General features: G+C 48.7%; 1 protein-coding gene across 2 annotated transcripts; it reads right to left on the minus strand.

Moving 5' to 3' along the window:
- Nucleotides 1-13,523: 13,523 nt before the first annotated feature.
- On the minus strand, nt 13,524-19,411 carry rnaseh1 (ribonuclease H1). Of its 2 annotated transcripts, XM_041975916.1 has the most exons (9): nt 19,209-19,411; nt 18,938-19,107; nt 18,183-18,307; nt 17,887-18,066; nt 17,716-17,815; nt 17,579-17,633; nt 16,404-16,488; nt 16,163-16,287; nt 13,524-13,765 (listed from the first exon to the last, which is right to left on the minus strand). In XM_041975916.1, the coding sequence occupies exons 2-9, from the start codon at nt 19,060-19,062 to the stop codon at nt 13,652-13,654; spliced, it is 909 nt and encodes a 302-aa protein (XP_041831850.1). In that variant the 5' UTR covers nt 19,063-19,107; nt 19,209-19,411; the 3' UTR covers nt 13,524-13,651. The 2 variants fall into 2 exon arrangements, with proteins under 2 accessions (XP_041831850.1, XP_041831849.1); XM_041975915.1 differs by having other exon boundaries at nt 18,938-19,411.
- Between the last annotated feature and the right edge of the window lie 54 nt (nt 19,412-19,465).

Below are 19,465 nucleotides of genomic sequence, written 5' to 3' on the forward strand. Positions count from 1 at the left end.
AGGAAGTTCCCCTCCAGCTACTGGTGTGAGGAAATGAGCCAAAAACAAGCTAATTTATGTAGAGCTATGCAGGCGTGGGCTAGCCGGGGGGTTCCCAGCTACGAAGAGATCCAGCAGCAGCAGACGGGGGCGGCTCTGCTGGGTTACTGGTGGCTTTTGGTCCAAATAAGGCGACACTCTGCCTCGTCTTCCTCACTGAGGAAGATGATGCCTTTCCAACATTCCTGCAGCTGGTTTTTACACCGTGGATGATAAAACCTCCTCTCTGGATGCGAGGATGAGGATGAAGATGCTCTGTTTGGGATGCAGACTTCTGCCTCCTCTCTAGATCTGGATGTGGATCTGGAGGTCTGACGCAGTTCTGACCCACAGATCAGAGGACACTGTCCTCACTGTGAGGAGTCACAGACAGAACATCCTGATCCAGGGAAAACCCTGGACAGGATGAAACCTGCAGGACTTGTCTGATCCGGTCTGGCGGGAACATGATAAATGAATCTAAATGAACCTGTCCTGCAGATAAGATGCAGATTGGTGGGCGGAGCCTGAGCAAACCATCTGAGCGGACCAGTCAGTGCAGGCTGGGCTTTTCAGAGGGAGGACTTTGTTCTGGAAGTTGTTGTAGATAGTCCAGCATCAACGTCTGTGTCGGGCAGAAGTCGGGAGGTTGTTTCTGCTGGTCATGTGATCACTTCCTCGGTTGTCTGCACACGAGTCAGCGTCCTGCCCAGGATTTTATGACTGGACGCTGGTTCGTCTGGAAGTGATGAGAGTTTAGAACAACCTCGGCCTCACCTCAGCTCCGAGTCCAGGAGCCTCATGTCTGAACCTGAGCATAGCGAAGACGACCACAGGTGGCGTCTGCAGGGAAAACAGGAAATGTGGCGCACAAAAACTTCTACATTTATAAAATCATGCGCACGCCTGTTTCCATTTATAAACCAGAACCAACTCTAAAGCGGTGCAGGTGAGGGAGCGCCTTGCCCCGCCCACAAGGTAGCTATTAAAGGTCAGGTGGACGCCTGTAATACATATTCATCACATTATTTCCATGACAGCTCGGCAGCGAAAAAGAGGAAAGAAGAGGAATTCTTCATATTGTGAGACTGAGATCCTGATGGACCACATTGAAAAACTAGAACAGGTTTTTTGTGGTGGGGACGGCGTGGTCACCACCAGGTCAGAAAGGCGGAGGAGGCAGCAGGTGGAGATGCTGTCAACGCCGTGTCAGAGGAAGACGCCAGAGAGGAGGATGGTGCGGCTGGATATCTCAGTCGGTAGAGCATCTGTCTGCCATGCAGGAGATGGAAGTTCGAATCCCACAGTGGAGAAAAGTTCTGCTAGAAGACAGTAAAGATGCCGGTAATGTAGTCTTTTGTTTTAATTTATAAAATAAACATGTACAGATACATCTGAGACTGGTAGCCGTTTATTTAGAGTTAAATAAGAATAAATAAAGGAAATCCTCCTCTTGTGTGTTTCGTTAGCGTAGCATCACTTCTAGACCTCCAGCCTCCAGTCTGGTCCCGCTCTGCTGGACTGAAGGACCAAAGCTACTTTCCACACTGGCTGCTACATGCTGGCAGCAGACTGGCTCCTTATTTATCTGGATGTTTTTATAACATGAAGTTTTGTTCCACAATGACAGAACATGTTTTAGTGGTTGAGCTTCTTATTAACATCATCTCCCTTTTTCCTGGAAATCCTGGTTTTCCCGAGCGTGGCTCTTAGGAGGATTAATATGGAATGTGTCTTTATGTCTACAAACAGCTTTAATATCTAACACGTGGTGTGGAAGGTAAGAGTGGATTGTGTACAAACGTCTCACATTTCACATTATTTCTTGGTTTATTCTGGACCGGTGGTGTCGCCGTTTCCCTTTTCTCTAGATTCTACGTACGTCTGGGTCAGAGTTGCCGTGGAGGAAGGAACATTTTCACGTCAAGTTTGGTTTTATAAATTCCAAAAGTTGACTGTATTTGGCGTACGCCGGATTTTGTTCCAACACCAGCTTTAGAAATGAGGCTCCTGGTCTTTACATCAGCTGCAAACCAAAGAAGCCTCCATGAGACGCCTCTGGTCGCATCCAGCCATCTTTCTAGCAGTCGCAATAAAAAGAATGCGTTTACTGCTTATATTACGGGACATTAACCTTCATCTCCTCCCCTCTGGGGACCTTTGCGGACTAAAATATCAAACACGTTCGTAATTTTTATGCAGCATCAGATACTTTCTCTGGGGACACACAGAGAAATTACTCTTAGGGCCCCCTGGTGGTCCAACAGCTCCATAATATGAAAAATAATACTAGAACTTCCTGCATCTGCCCACGACGGGAAGAAGGCTGAATCTGGTGGAATCCAGTAAAAATGTCAAATAACGCGACTTTTCTTACAAATGAAATGCTGATATTAAAGAAGGAATGGATTAAAAGTGGAAAAACTGGGAGATTAAAATATGTAGTTTTAATGGAAGTCGATGGGATGTTTCCCGTCACGAAGGTCCCCAGAGGGAGTATCTGACCCTAAAGACAAATATAATCAAATTTAAACTAATTTCTGGTACACCCCAGAATCTAAGACCCATACAATTACTCAGCTTGGTTTTTTGTAATTATGGAAGATGAGAGTGGTCATGGCCGCGCATTTTATCCCAGCAGCTACCAGGTGAGAGGCAGGACACACCTGAACATCCCACCAGGTTCACACTCAGTCCCACTGAGGATGGAGCCTCAAACCAACCCTTGTACAACATACAAGGGACAATCTACAAGACAGACAATAAAAAACCGTCACAACTACAAAACAACCATGAGTAACTAAAAGGGTCAAATAGACGGCAATAGAAAAATAAATCTATAAAAAGAACAAACACAACACTCAGTTCCAGGCTAATGGGGTGCTTTTTAGTCCGTGCCAGTAAATTAAATCTCTCAGGGCTCAGTGCAACGTAGAAGACATGTATTTCACCAGGAATAAACTTAAAGGTACTGCTTCCAACCCTGGGAACCTACATCTCCAACCAGAAGGACAGACTCTCCTGATAACGGTGGATCAGAGCTGGCCAGGACTGATCCGTCATACTGGTCGATTAGAAACACCTGACATCTGACAGTGAGCTGCTGTGAACCCGTTATCTCACTTCTGACCAAATCTGATGGTTTTTGTTTGCACTGAGGTTTCCACACCAGCCACGACAACACAAGCCTCAACAAAGACGCGTACAATAAAACCCTCAGAGTCCGGTCTACATTACACGTGATTAGTCAGAAAATAACATTTTTTTGTCAAAGTTTTTGTCAATCACTGCTCTCAGGTTTTTCTAGAAACCTGCGAGAGGTTCTCCTAAAGTCAAAGGCCACGTCTTCAGTTTTCTGGATATTTACCTGAAGGAAATGGTTGTCACACCACTCTACCAAGTCTTCCACTACTGGTCCATAACCGACCTCTCCTTCCTGAAGCAGACTGATAAGATCCTGTCGCTGTATTTGCTCCTACAGCCACTGGTAGAGCAAATATAGAATAAAGGGGGCAGGGGGCCCCTCTGCGGTGACCCTTTGATGAAAGCTGCTTCTGGGAGAATACGCCATCAGCCCCGACTACCTGCAGGCGACAAGATAAAAACCCAACGTCCATTTCACAAGTAAGGCATCAAACTCTGACAGTAGCTTCAAACTTGTGGCTGGGCTGGATGAAAAGCTGAGGAGAAATCTTAGAATAAAAGTCTGGTTGGAGTTTTTGTACCTTCAAGATGCTTCTACAGGTAACAGAGCAGATTGCTGGTAGCATCATCTGCTTCTCTACAGGCCCAGTGTGCAGGGCGCACTGGGTCGAGCTGGTCCTCTACCTTCTCCACCAGAATTAGTTTGAGCTCACTACTGAAGTCAGACCACAGGCCTCAGCTCACTCAGCTCCCTGGGTGACTTCGTTTTAGCCACGGGTACTGTAACAGACTGTCCATGGCTTTGGGACCTTGTGCTGAAAAGGTTCAAAATAGTGGATCTGCACAGACTCAGGTTTACTGGGGATCATGTCGGGCTCTTTCTACCAGAGCTGATCGCAGGCTGCAGGTTGGCAGGGATCGTCAGTAAAATCACCTTCGTCATTAAAAATGTAGAAATTATTCAAGCAAGTCCTGAATTTTCTGTGTTGGCTTTAGGATTTATACAACAGTGAGAAATATTTGGGACACCACCTTACTGTCTGCAGTCTCTCAGACGTCTCAGATGTTTGCACCACCGCTGACTGACGTAGAAGCAGACCCCGCCCCCATATGATTGCCCTGTGAAAAAAACCCGAAGGACTTCAGAAACTCAGATGATATCCTGGAAACTTCCTGCTGTTTTCAGGAAAATCACACGAATAAGAAAAAAGATCAGATTTTTTTCATGCAAGAGTGATTTTATTTTCACGCTGAAAATCTTATTGTTGGGGACATGAGGGATGTGTGAGGTAAAGAACATGATAGACCTTCCTCACAGACAAGACTGACTCACATGTTTACTTCTACTATATTACCTGTTTTTCCGCTCATTAATAAATGCCTGAATGACAGAGCAAGCTGAGCTGTTAGCAGCGGGCTGAGCTGTTAGAAGAGGGCTGAGCTGTTAGCAGAGGGGCTGAGCTGTTAGAAGAGGGCTGAGCTGTTAGCAGCGGGCTGAGCTGTTAGCACGGGCCTGAGCTGTTAGCAGCGGGCTGAGCTGTTAGCAGAGGGCTGAGCTATTAGCAGAGGGATGAGCTGTTAGCAGAGGGATGAGCTGTTAGCACGGGGGTGAGCTGTTAGCAGAGGGCTGAGCTGTTAACAGAGGGATGAGCTGTTAGCAGAGGGCTGAGCTGTTAACAGAGGGATGAGCTGTTAGCAGAGGGCTGAGCTGTTAGCAGAGGGATGAGCTGTTAGCACGGGCTGAGCTGTCAGCACGGGCTGAGCTGTTAGCACAGGGCTGGGCTGTTAGCAGAGGGCTGAGCTGTTAGCAGAGGGATGAGCTGTTAGCACGGGGGTGAGCTGTTAGCACGGGGGTGAGCTGTTAGCAAGGGCTGAGCTGTTAGCAGCGGGCTGAGCTGTTAGCAGAGGGATGAGCTGTTAGCACGGGCTGAGCTGTCAGCACGGGCTGAGCTGTTAGCACAGGGCTGGGCTGTTAGCAGAGGGCTGAGCTGTTAGCAGAGGGATGAGCTGTTAGCACGGGGGTGAGCTGTTAGCACGGGGGTGAGCTGTTAGCAAGGGCTGAGCTGTTAGCAGCGGGCTGAGCTGTTAGCAGAGGGCTGAGCTGTTAGCACAGGGCTGAGCTGTTAGCAGCGGGCTGAGCTGTTAGCAGAGGGCTGAGCTGTTAGCACGGGCTGACCTGTTAGCACGGGGGTGAGCTGTTAGCAGCGGGCTGAGCTGTTAGCACAGGGCTGAGCTGTTAGCACAGGAATGAGCTGTTAGCAGAGGGATGAGCTGTTAGCAGCGGGCTGAGCTGTTAGCACGGGGGTGAGCTGTTAGCAGAGGGCTGAGCTGTTAGCACAGGGCTGAACTGTTAGCACGGGGTGAGCTGTTAGCAGCGGCTAAGCTGTTAGCACGGGGGTGAGCTGTTAGCAGCGGGCTGAGCTGTTAGCACGGGGGTGAGCTGTTAGCAGGGGGCTGAGCTGTTAGCAGAGGGGTGAGCTGTTAGCATGGGGGTGAGCTGTTAGCAGGGGGCTGAGCTGTTAGCAGAGGGGTGAGCTGTTAGCATGGGGTGAGCTGTTAGCATGGGGGTGAGCTGTTAGCACGGTGGTGAGCTGTTAGCAGAGGGGCTGAGCTGTTAGCACGGGGGTGAGCTGTTAGCACAGGAATGAGCTGTTAGCAGAGGGATGAGCTGTTAGCACGGGGTGAGCTGTTAGCAGCGGCTAAGCTGTTAGCACGGGGGTGAGCTGTTAGCACGGGGGTGAGCTGTTAGCAGGGGCCTGAGCTGTTAGCAGAGGGGTGAGCTGTTAGCAGAGGGGTGAGCTGTTAGCATGGGGTGAGCTGTTAGCAGAGGGGCTGAGCTGTTAGAAGAGGGCTGAGCTGTTAGCAGAGGGCTGAGCTGTTAGTACGGGGTGAGCTGTTAGCACAGGGCTGAGCTGTTAGCAGAGGACTGAGCTGTTAGCAGAGGGCTGAGCTGTTAGCACAGGGTGAGCTGTTAGCAGCGGCTAAGCTGTTAGCACGGGGGTGAGCTGTTAGCAGCGGGCTGAGCTGTTAGCACGGGGGTGAGCTGTTAGCAGGGGGCTGAGCTGTTAGCAGAGGGGTGAGCTGTTAGCATGGGGGTGAGCTGTTAGCAGGGGGCTGAGCTGATAGCAGAGGGGTGAGCTGTTAGCATGGGGTGAGCTGTTAGCATGGGGGTGAGCTGTTAGCACGGTGGTGAGCTGTTAGCAGAGGGGCTGAGCTGTTAGCACGGGGGTGAGCTGTTAGCACAGGAATGAGCTGTTAGCAGAGGGATGAGCTGTTAGCACGGGGTGAGCTGTTAGCAGCGGCTAAGCTGTTAGCACGGGGGTGAGCTGTTAGCACGGGGGTGAGCTGTTAGCAGGGGCCTGAGCTGTTAGCAGAGGGGTGAGCTGTTAGCATGGGGTGAGCTGTTAGCAGAGGGGCTGAGCTGTTAGAAGAGGGCTGAGCTGTTAGCAGAGGGCTGAGCTGTTAGTACGGGGTGAGCTGTTAGCACAGGGCTGAGCTGTTAGCAGAGGACTGAGCTGTTAGCAGAGGGCTGAGCTGTTAGTACGGGGCTGAGCTGTTAGAAGAGGGCTGAGCTGTTAGTACGGGGCTGAGCTGTTAGCAGAGGGCTGAGCTGTTAGTACGGGGTGAGCTGTTAGCACAGGGCTGAGCTTTTAGCAGAGGACTGAGCTGTTAGCAGAGGGCTGAGCTGTTAGTACGGGGCTGAGCTGTTAGTATGGGGCTGAGCTGTTAGTACGGGGCTGAGCTGTTAGTACGGGGCTGAGCCGTTAGAAGAGGGCTGAGCTGTTAGTACGGGGCTGAGCTGTTAGTATGGGGCTGAGCTGTTAGTACGGGGCTGAGCCGTTAGAAGAGGGCTGAGCTGTTAGTACGGGGCTGAGCTGTTAGCAGAAGGCTGAGCCGTTAGTACGGGGCTGAGCTGTTAGTAAGGGGCTGAGCTGTTAGAAGAGGGCTGAGCTGTTAGTAAGGGGCTGAGCTGTTAGAAGAGGGCTGAGCTGTTAGTACGGGGCTGAACTGTTAGCAGAGGGATGAGCTGTTAGTACGGGGTGAGCTGTTAGCACAGGGCTGAGCTGTTAGCAGAGGACTGAGCTGTTAGCAGAGGGCTGAGCTGTTAGTACGGGGCTGAGCTGTTAGTATGGGGCTGAGCTGTTAGTACGGGGCTGAGCTGTTAGTACGGGGCTGAGCCGTTAGAAGAGGGCTGAGCTGTTAGTACGGGGCTGAGCTGTTAGTATGGGGCTGAGCTGTTAGTACGGGGCTGAGCCGTTAGTACGGGGCTGAGCTGTTAGTACGGGGCTGAGCTGTTAGCAGAAGGCTGAGCCGTTAGTACGGGGCTGAGCTGTTAGTAAGGGGTGAGCTGTTAGAAGAGGGCTGAGCTGTTAGTAAGGGGCTGAGCTGTTAGAAGAGGGCTGAGCTGTTAGTACGGGGCTGAACTGTTAGCAGAGGGATGAGCTGTTAGCAGCGGGCAGAGCTGTTAGCACGGGGGTGAGCTGTTAGCAGAGGGCTGAGCTGTTAGAAGAGGGCTGAGCTGTTAGTACGGGGCTGAGCTGTTAGTACGGGGCTGAGCTGTTAGAAGAGGGCTGAGCTGTTAGCAGAGGGCTGAGCTGTTAGCAGGGGGCTGACACTGCAGTGGTGTTTTTGCGTATCTCCTGGAAAACATTGTAAATGTTGAACTCAGCATGACCCTGCTTAGAAACACACCACTAGGATTTAAGTAAACTGTCAAAGGGAAAAATCAAAATGAAGTTAAATTTAACAAAGTTTTTATTTTGAACCAGGGACCTGAACCTATAACCCCTGATCAGCATCCCTAGGAGATCATTTTATTTCCCATCGCTACTCAATTACTTTATTTGATTAATATTCAGGTCATTTTTATTTGGAACCAGAAGACAACAGAAGTACTTTAAGCTTCTATTTCCTCTTGAAGAGGTGTAAATGTCATCCTTTTATTATAAAAACTAAACCGCATTCTGGTTTTCATTTTATTACATCATGGTGTGTCATGGCTCGACCTGCCACGTTCACACCGGTGAGCAGCATTCCCACCTGTGGACCACGCACACGTTAGAAATAATGTTGCATCAATCACCCAAAAAACAAGGAAATATCTGTTATGCACAGTAGTGTAAACCAGAACTGGACTGCCCTGCAGGCCGTCGTTACCTCTTTCTCATTGTGGATCATGAACGCTGACCTTAACTGAGGCCAGTGAGGCCTGCAGTTCTGTGGATGTTTGGCGTCCTTTGTGACCTCTTGGATGATTCTTCGCGGCACTCTGGGGTCGCCCGGCCACTCCTGAGGGCTCACCATTGTTCCATGTTTCCTCCATTTATGGTTACCGGCTCTCACTTTGGTTTGTTGGACTTCCAACGCCTTGAAAACAGCTTTATAACCTTTTCCAGGCTGATAGAGTTCAGTTACTTTCTTTCTCTTTTGTTCCTGAATTTCTTTGGATCTCGGCACGACGTCTGGCTTTCTGGGAGCTTTTTTCACTTTGTAAGGCAGGTCCTATGTAAGTGATTTCTGGACCGAGAACAGGTGTGGCAGTGATCAGGTCTGGGTGTGGCTAGAGAAATTATACTCAGGTGTGATGAAGCACAGGTAAGTTTTAACGGGACGGATCTGTTTCAAACCTTCACTCAAAAACTGCGTTTTGTGTCGTCGTCGGGGTTTAAATGAGTTCATTTATAAACATAAAAGTCTGACAAACATGCAAAAAATACAAAATCAGGAACGTTTCCAAACCACCCATCATCCATCCATCATCCATCCATCATCCATCCATCATCCACCCATCATCCATCCATCATCCATCCATCATCCACCCATCATCCATCCATCATCCCTCCATCATCCATCCATCATCCACCCATCATCCATCCATCATCCATCCATAATCCACGCATCATCCATCCATCATCCACCCATCATCTATCCATCATCCCTCCATCATCCACCCATCATCCCTCCATCATCCACCCATCATCCCTCCATCATCCATCCATCATCCACACATCATCCCTCCATCATCCATCCATCATCCACCCATCATCCATCCATCATCCCTCCATCATCCATCCATCATCCCTCCATCATCCACCCATCATCCCTCCATCATCCACCCATCATCCACCCATCATCCACCCATCATCCATCCATCATCCCTCCATCATCCATCCATCATCCACCCATCATCCCTCCATCATCCACCCATCATCCACCCATCATCCATCCATCATCCACCCATCATCCACCCATCATCCATCCATCATCCCTCCATCATCCCTCCATCATCCATCCATCATCCACCCATCATCCATCCATCATCCATCCATCATCCACCCATCATCCATCCATCATCCCTCCATCATCCATCCATCATCCACCCATCATCCATCCATCATCCATCCATAATCCACGCATCATCCATCCATCATCCACCCATCATCTATCCATCATCCATCCACCATCCACCCATCATCCATCCATCATCCCTCCATCATCCATCCATCATCCCTCCATCATCCACCCATCAACCCTCCATCATCCACCCATCACCCATCCATCATCCATCCATCATCCATCCATCATCCACCCATCATCCATCCATTATTCACCCATCATCCCTCCATCATCCACCCATCATCCACCCATCATCCATCCATCATCCCTCCATCATCCATCCATCACCCACCCATCATCCCTCCATCATCCATCCATCATCCACCCATCATCCATCCATCATCCATCCATCATCCCTCCATCATCCATCCATCATCCACCCATCATCCCTCCATCCATCCAGCATCCCTCCATCATCCCTCCATCATCCATCCATCATCCATCCTTCCTCCATCATCCATCATCCCTCCATCATCCCTCCATCCCTCCATCATCCCTCCATCATCCACCCGTCATCCATCCATCATCCCTCCATCATCCACCCATCATCCATCCATCATCCACCCATCATCCCTCCATCCCTCCATCATCCCTCCATCCCTCCATCATCCATCATCCCTCCATCATCCCTCCATCATCCACCCATCATCAATCCATCATCCATCCATCATCCCTCCATCATCCATCCATCATTCATCCATCATCCATCCATCATCCACCCATCATCCATCCATCATCCATCCATCATCCCTCTATCATCCATCCATCATCCACCCATCATCCATCCATCATCCCTCCATCATCCCTCCATCATCCATCCATCAACCCTCCATCACTCCATCATCCCTCCATCCATCTATCAACCCTCCATCACTCCATCATCCCTCCATCCATCCATCATCCCTCCATCCCTCCATCGCTCCATCATCCCTATATTGCTCCATCATCCCTCCATCGCTCAATCATCCCTCCATCCATCCATCATCCCTCCTTAATCCCTCCATCGTCCTTCCAATCCTCCATCATCCCTCCATCACTCCATCATCCCTCCATCATCCCTCCATCAACCCTCCATCGCTCCATCATCCCTCCATCCCTCCATCATCCCTCCATCATTCATCCATCATCCCTCCATCATCCTTCCATCATCCCTCCATCATCCTTCCATCATCCACCCATCATCCATCCATCATTCATCCATCATCCACCCATCATCCATCCATCATCCCTCTATCATCCATCCATCATCCACCCATCATCCATCCATCATCCCTCCATCATCCATCCATCAACCCTCCATCACTCCATCATCCCTCCATCCATCCATCAACCCTCCATCACTCCATCATCCCTCCATCCCTCCATCATCCCTCCATCATCCCTCCATCATCCCTCCATCTATCCATCATCCCTCCATCGCTCCATCATCCCTCCATTGCTCCATCATCCCTCCATCGCTCAATCATCCCTCCATCCATCCATCATCCCTCCTTAATCCCTCCATCGTCCTTCCAATCCTCCATCATCCCTCCATCCATCCATCATCCCTCCATCGCTCCATCATCACTCCATCATCCCTCCATCCATCCATCATCCCTCCATCATCCCAGGGAGGCATCCAGGAGGCATCCTGACCAGATGCCCGAGCCACCTCATCTGGCTCCTCTCGATGTGGAGGAGCAGTGACTCTACTCTGAGCCCCTCCCGGATCACCGAGCTTCTCACCCTCTAAGGGAGAGCCCGGCCACCCTGCAGAGAAAACTCATTTCGGCCGCTTGTATTAATGATCTTGTTCTTTCGGTCACTACCCACAGCTCATGGCCATAGGTGAGGGTAGGAACGTAGATCGACCAGTAAATCGAGAGCTTTGCCTTTTGGCTCAGCTCCTTCTTCACCACGACAGACCGATGCAGAGTCCACATCACTGCAGACAAGGCACCGATCCACCTGTCCATCTCCCTCCATCCTTCCCTCACTCCTGAACAAGACCCCGAGATACGTGAACTGCTCCACTTGGGGCAGGACCTCATTCCCGACATGGAGAAAACACTCCATCTGTAAATACGCATTTATATAAAATATAAATGTGTGTGTGTGTGTATGTTTGTACTCAATAATTTTACATATCACACTTCATGACCTCAGGCAGGTTCAAAAACAACTGGACATGACCTCGGTCACACAGACATGTAGCTGAGGAAGATCTGAGGCGTTGCCGTGGACGTGACTCCACAGCAGCCAGGACTAGGGCGTGGCCTCTGGGACAGAAGATGATTGGACATCTCTGACTCTGTGGGACTTCGCTGACTGAACAGCAGCATTGTCCATCCCCGTTTTAAATAACGCAGCAGAAAGTTTTCTTCCTTCCCCATCAGCACTGCAAACACTAAAACAAACATCCCCCGCTCAGAGTCAAACAGTTTGTGGAGTCAGAGAGATCTCCAACCCGCTGAAGAAGACTCTAGGCTGTTTCCAACGCTGTAGGTCTTAAAAGTGAGTAAACTGTTGGAGTAGCAGGATGCTCGTACTGTCGGCTTTACTCGGATTCCTCCCCTCCAGCGAAGCGATGCCAGAGCTCGGTCTGCTAACGAGGAGGTGAAGCTGCTGATGCGGGCTGACCTTTGGCCTTTAGAGACTCTCCTCCTCAAATTGAGCTGCCTCAGGCGGGGTCGTGGAGCTCCACACTAGCCATGAGGCAGCGGTCAAGGTCAACGCGAGGAGTGTTTCCAACATCGATGCCAACCAATCGACCGGGTGCAGGTTAGAGGAGGCGGAAACCAGCGAGGAGAAAGGGTGAGAGTCATTTATCTTCCTCTCTGTTGCCAGCAGCTGAAACAACGCTTTTCTCGTGCACATGCTCAGTGTGCAGAAAAGTTTGAGGAACTTTGTGTTTAGATTTTTGTTCAATAACATGAGTGAGGTGAGCGAAGGGTTGGAAAGAGCTGCATCCAGCCACAGATGAAACCACAGGGTCGGTCTGGGATGATTACACAACGACGCAGGTGTGACAACAAAGCTGTTCGTAAACCCTGAAAACAAGCGTTTGTAGAAGACAGTGTGTGTGTGTTTAGAGCGGTCGTCTTGTTGTCAGTTCCATCCTCAGGCTTGAGCACCAGAGCAATAGAGGCCCAGATCTACCATACAAGACAAGACCCCAGGTGTAGACTGTGCAAAGAGGCCCCTGAGACAATCCAGCACATAACTGCAGGGTGTAAGATGCTGGCAGGGAAAGCTTACAAGGAGCGTCATAACCAAGTGGCTGGTATAGTGTACAGGAACATCTGTGCGGAGTACAGACTGGAAGCCCCGAGGTCAAGGTGGGAAACACCTCCGTGGTAGAGAATAACCAAGCTAAGATCCTGTGGGACTTCCAGATCCAGACCGACAAAATGGTAATGGCAAACCAGCCAGACATTGTGGTGATGGACAAACAGCAGAGGAAAGCCGGTGTGGTTGACATCGCAATACCAAGCGATTGTAACATCAGGAAAAAGGAACATGAGAAACTGGAGAAATACCAAGGCCTGAAAGAAGAACTTGAGAAGGCCTGGAAAGTGAAGGCAACAGTGGTGCCCGTGGTCATCGGAGCACTCGGGGCAGGAACCCCCAAACTGGAAGAGTTCCTACAGCAGATCCCAGGACAAACCTCAGACATCTCGGTCCAGAAGAGAGCAGTCCTAGGAACAGCCAAGATACTGCAGAACCCTCAAGCTCCCAGGCCTCTGGTAGAGGACCCGAGCTTGGATGGATGAGAGACCGCCCACGGAGGGCGAGGGGACAATTTTTATATTTATATGTGGAGAAATGTTCTAGTTTCTCTCTTCCCCTTCATCCTCTGATCCATGCTGTCCTTTCCTCTCTTCTATTCTGTGTCTCTGCTTTTTCCTCCTGTTCCCAGTAAACAAAATATGAAGCATCCATAAGAAGAAAATGAGGTTTTCTTCTGCATTGAAGACAACAGCTGATTTCAGTTTCAACAGGCTGGAATCTAACTTTATTCAGAACAGAAACAGAGATAATTAACATCAAACAGATTCATTCATTATTAAATCAACCTGATAACCTGGAAAACAAACAGCGGTCCTCAAATCATTTACTCGTCCTCTTCCTCTTCATCCTGCTGCTGCAGAGGCCTCACAGCTCCTTCTCTGGATAGACGGTCGGCCTCCTCGTTGCCCCTGTAGCCAGCGTGTCCGGGAATATGCATCTGGAAGACCAGACAGTACTGTAACCTCTGTCACCCGTCTGTGTGCAAAACTCGTCACCTAGTCTGCTCATAAAGTCTTACAACATGTTTAGAGGGGGAACATCGAAGCTGAGGAAGTAGTAGTGGTAATAAACACCACACAGCTCCTCTAGTTCCAGCAGAGTCAAATGTCTGCTTCACCTCTGCTGGGTAAGATGAAGGGAGCTAACCCTGCAGCTAGCTGTTGTTAGCTGCTGCTGGGTAAGACGAAGGGAGCTAACCCTGCAGCTAGCTGTTGTTAGCTGCTGCTGGGTAAGACGAAGGGAGCTAACCCTGCAGCTAGCTGTTGTTAGCTGCTGCTGGGTAAGACGAAGGGAGCTAACCCTGCAGCTAGCTGTTGTTAGCTGCTGCTGGGTAAGACGAAGGGAGCTAACCCTGCAGCTAGCTGTTGTTAGCTGCTGCTGGGTAAGACGAAGGGAGCTAACCCTGCAGCTAGCTGTTGTTAGCTGCTGCTGGGTAAGATGAAGGGAGCTAACCCTGCAGCTAGCTGTTGTTAGCTGCTGCTGGGTAAGATGAAGGGAGCTAACCCTGCAGCTAGCTGTTGTTAGCTGCTGCTGGGTAAGACGAAGGGAGCTAACCCTGCAGCTAGCTGTTGTTAGCTGCTGCTGGGTAAGACGAAGGGAGCTAACCCTGCAGCTAGCTGTTGTTAGCTGCTGCTGGGTAAGATGAAGGGAGCTAACCCTGCAGCTAGCTGTTGTTAGCTGCTGCTGGGTAAGATGAAGGGAGCTAACCCTGCAGCTAGCTGTTGTTAGCTGCTGCTGGGTAAGATGAAGGGAGCTAACCCTGCAGCTAGCTGTTGTTAGCTGCTGCTGGGTAAGATGAAGGGAGCTAACCCTGCAGCTAGCTGTTGTTAGCTGCTGCTGGGTAAGATGAAGGGAGCTAACCCTGCAGCTAGTTGTTGTTAGCTGCTGCTGGGTAAGACGAAGGGAGCTAACCCTGCAGCTAGCTGTTGTTAGCTGCTGCTGGGTAAGATGAAGGGAGCTAACCCTGCAGCTAGCTGTTGTTAGCTGCTGCTGGGTAAGATGAAGGGAGCTAACCCTGCAGCTAGTTGTTGTTAGCTGCTGCTGGGTAAGACGAAGGGAGCTAACCCTGCAGCTAGCTGTTGTTAGCTGCTGCAGGGTGAAGTGCAGGGATTTAACCCTGAAGGTAGCTACAACTTCACCCAGTAGGAATTAGCTCGCCTCCCCAGCTAAGTTTGGACGAAGAATCAGGAAAGTTTAACTTCCACTTTCCTGAAAATCCCCCCGAGCGTGGCTCTTAAGAGAATTACTTTGGAACATGCGTCTTTATTCATGTCTGCAAACAGCTTTAATATCTAACGTGGTGTAAAAGGTACATTTCTCATCATTTCCTGGATTTTATTCTGGGCCGCTGGTGTTGCCAGGTTCTGTTCGTACGCCTGGCTCAGAGTAGCCGCGGAGGAAGGAACGTTTTCCCGTCATGTTTGGTTTTTGTAAATTCCAGAAGTCGATCAGAACTGGCAGTGCGTCGGTTTTTGTTCCTACTCCAGCTTTAGAAATGAGGGCCTGGTCCATTCCCAACGTCTCCCTGATCCACTTTGATCATTTTAATTTCATTATTAGTGAAGTCATGGCTCATAGATTTGTACTGGCCCAACCAGTCGACATATAAAATGATTTAAAATGCCCGAGCCTGACATCGATGCTTCATTTTTACCCTGAACTGTCTGGTGAGCAGTCGTCTATGATAAATCCCTATAAACACAACTCTTCATCTTCACTCTTTAATAATCTGAATCTCATCTAGAGGATATCGTATTTAACATAAAGAAAAATAAAAGCCATACTGAGGCAGTAGTTACACCACATTCGTGGTCTAAAGATGAAAGAATGATCCATTAATCTGAAGACTGTAATGATGCCAATAATAATCATAAAGATGAGCACATTTCTTTTACTTTCACGTATCTTTAGGGGACTGCTTGAACAGCAGAGAACGCCGAGTGGAAGTTTGCTCTGTTTTAATTATTTGTGGACCAACAACAGAAAACTGCCTCAGTTTGTGTCTGACAACAGAAGAAAATATTTTCATTTCCAGCCCTGCAGGATGCAGCAGTTTCTGAATCTCTGGGGCCACCTGGTGGCCATTTTTCCTCCCTACAGACAAGGGGCAGTGAAGGCAGCACATACACATCCTGCTGCACGATTTTGTTCTTTGGGACAAATTACAAAGAATAATAAAGATTTGAAAGCTTTCTACTCCACAGTGAAGGCTTTTTATCTGCCCACAAACAGAAATCAGAGGCATTTTACTGGTTAAAGCAGATGGATTCCACCTTGACTTGAGGAACCTTAAGTTGGAGTAAATCCAGCCGCCCTACTAGAAGCTAATATTTACCCAGACCACCTCCAGCTCTGCGTTCAGTTGATCCAGCTTCATGAAGTCTTCTTTGTTGGTGACCTGACCCCCAGATTTCAGCCTCCAGCCATTTAGCTTCCAGTTCTTCACCCAACTGGTCACACCTGCAGAAACCAGCATGTCAGACCCAGATGGTCAGCGTTAATGTGGCGTTCAGGGCCCTGATGACTTCTCAGAACAAACATGGAGTTGAAAACCTGGAAAAATTTCTCGGACTTACCGTTGATTGTAAATTTGCTATCAGTGTAAAGAACCAGCTTCTTGATGTTCCTCTCTTTGGCTTGTTCCAGCGCTCTGCACGCTGCCTGGTCCATCACAACAATGAGTTAAACAAGGTCACCATAGCAACCAGTTACAGCTAACAGGCACACGCTAACAGACAGATGCTAACAGACACGCTAATAGACAGATCCTAACAGACAGATGCTAACAGACACGCTAACAGACAGATGCTAACAGACACGCTAATAGACAGATGCTAACAGACAGATGCTAACAGACACGCTAATAGACAGATCCTAACAGACAGATGCTAACAGACACGCTAATAGACAGATGCTAACAGACAGATGCTAACAGACACGCTAATAGACAGATCCTAACAGACAGATGCTAACAGACACGCTAATAGACAGATGCTAACAGACAGATGCTAACAGACACGCTAATAGACAGATGCTAACAGACAGATACTAACAGACAGATGCTAACAGACACGCTAATAGACAGATGCTAACAGACAGATGCTAACAGACAGATGCTAACAGACAGATGCTAACAGACACGCTAATAGACAGATGCTAACAGACAGATGCTAACAGACACGCTAATAGACAGATCCTAACAGACAGATGCTAACAGACACGCTAATAGACAGATGCTAACAGACAGATGCTAACAGACACGCTAATAGACAGATGCTAACAGACAGATGCTAACAGACACGCTAATAGACAGATGCTAACAGACAGATGCTAACAGACAGATGCTAACAGACAGATGCTAACAGACACGCTAATAGACAGATGCTAACAGACAGATACTAACAGACAGATGCTAACAGACACGCTAACAGACAGATGCTAGCGGCAGTGTTAACAGTGCATCTGGTCAGATTTTCAGAGGAATCGAACAGACGAGTATTAATGACAAAACCTCTATGGTGAGAAAAACATGCATGTTTTCGACGTGTTTGTTAGCTTGATGAGTTTTTATAGTTAGTGTGTATGAAATAATCTGAAACATGATCTGCTCTGATGAATGAATGGTGGTGAATAATAATGTACTGAGTAACGTATTACATGTCTACCGTGTGAAAAGGCTCAGCTTTGCAGGTTAAATATTTCTGTGACAATGAAAAGGAGGTCGCGGCTTGTCGTGTTCGGAGGCGGTTACCTGTATCTCTGCCCGCTGGTTGGTCTGTCGTCCCTGCAGCCGCTCTGCAACGTTTCTGTCCAACAACCAGCAACTTGTTTTACATTCAAGGTACTTGTACAAACCTGAGAAGAATGCAACCAGCGGTAAGTTCTCACAGCGGGTTGTTGTGACCCCAGTAAACTCCGATGCCAGCTCGGGCCCCGGTCCGTCCGTTTGCAGAGCAGCAGCCGTCGGTGTAGACGACCACGGCATCGCCTGGATGGAGGCACAACCTCACTGAGTGGCACTGAAAACATTTCACCTTCGCAGACGACGGATAATCTTACCCATGTACGTGAAACCATCGGTGCTTTTAGACGAAGAATTTTCCGACTGTTTGACTCGTTTGGGACGCTGCTCCGCCTCTTCATCCGAGTGGAATCTCTTCTTCCCAAGTGGGATGTACTCCAGCGGCTCCAGACCTCGTTTAGGAGTAAGCGAGACGTCCGGCTCCACGGCTGGAGTCACTGAATCCAAATACAAAAAGACATCCAATATATTCATCAATCGGTGATGGACACGCCCCGGTCCATGGGTCTCGCTGAGGCCATCGGGTCGGAAGCGTTTGCGTGGACCAGCTTACCCCGCTCCCCGTCCGGACCTGCAGAGAGCTCCACGCCTCGGACGAACGCCCAAGCATCTCGCTCCGATGCAAACTTCTTAAAGGAGGCGGCTGGAAATTTATCCACCTGAGTCTTACATTCCTCCCTAGAACATGATCAAAAACAGACATGAATCTCTGTACTTGTGTTATCATAAATTTATTTTCTTTTTTTAGCCTGAATTTGACCCGGTTAGTCCCGCTGAGATCCTCTTTCACGGGCACGCAGGCAAGCCGAAAACCTCTGAATGTGGCCGCTGTTCTACTTCAGTCAGCTGTTGTTTTTAAAATGCTTCAGAAATAAAATGGGATGGTTATTAAAACTGGTGACAGGAACCTGCACATTTCCCCAAACCTGTAATGTGTATTTGTTCATTACTAGATGTAAGAATGAAATAGTTTCTCTTTTAAATGGATATTCAGCGAGACGTGGCTTCATCCTTTGTTTTCTTCCCTCCTGGTTAATCGAGTTTTTATTGTTGACATCTTATAAGTTGAAACTGGTAGACTCTTGTTTTAGTGGTGACTTCCTGAGGCGATGCAAAGATGTGACAGAAATCACACACAAATATAACTTAAACAGTACCCAATATTTTACCTTCATTTGGGGAATATATTTTATCTCGTGTACTGTTTTATAAAAGCTCTAGGAGACTATAAACCAGGAGGTACCTGAACAGACAGGAGTATCCACTTATATCTGATAAGTAATGCACTGGAGGGGACCATGAACGCACCATGAGCTGTAGACTCCCGGCTTGAATCCTCTCCTAACGGCATAGAAAAACCTTCCCTTCGGCATCTCGGCAGCGCTGCAAACGGTCCTGATGAGAACTCTGAAGAGACCGGACAGTCTGAACATCACTGTCTGGCCGCGCAGCGTCGACACGCCGCGGTGGCTGACATCCTGAAGTAACTCAGATAAGAGTATTCACTAAAACACATTTAAACCTGACTGCTCAAAGTCCTGAATCATGACACGCGACGGGCACACAGCTGGAAACATACCCTCGTTAGCTTAAAGAGATGCCTTGTTTGGGGTCGCCAATGAAACACAAACGCCAGAAAGTATTCCTGAGAAACATGTATCACTGTTTATACTCGTCTTAAAACGGAATTAAATAAATTTATTTAAATAAAAAATAAAAAGGGGTTACAAGAAAAAGATACGAAGAACATTAATTAGACAAATGCTAACCCCTACCATCAAACGTCAATCGACGTTTTCATATAATTATCGCGATAACTTCCTTAAACTTTAGCGC

Source organism: Melanotaenia boesemani, chromosome 22 (assembly GCF_017639745.1).
Source record: "Melanotaenia boesemani isolate fMelBoe1 chromosome 22, fMelBoe1.pri, whole genome shotgun sequence".
Lineage (NCBI taxonomy): Eukaryota > Metazoa > Chordata > Actinopteri > Atheriniformes > Melanotaeniidae > Melanotaenia > Melanotaenia boesemani.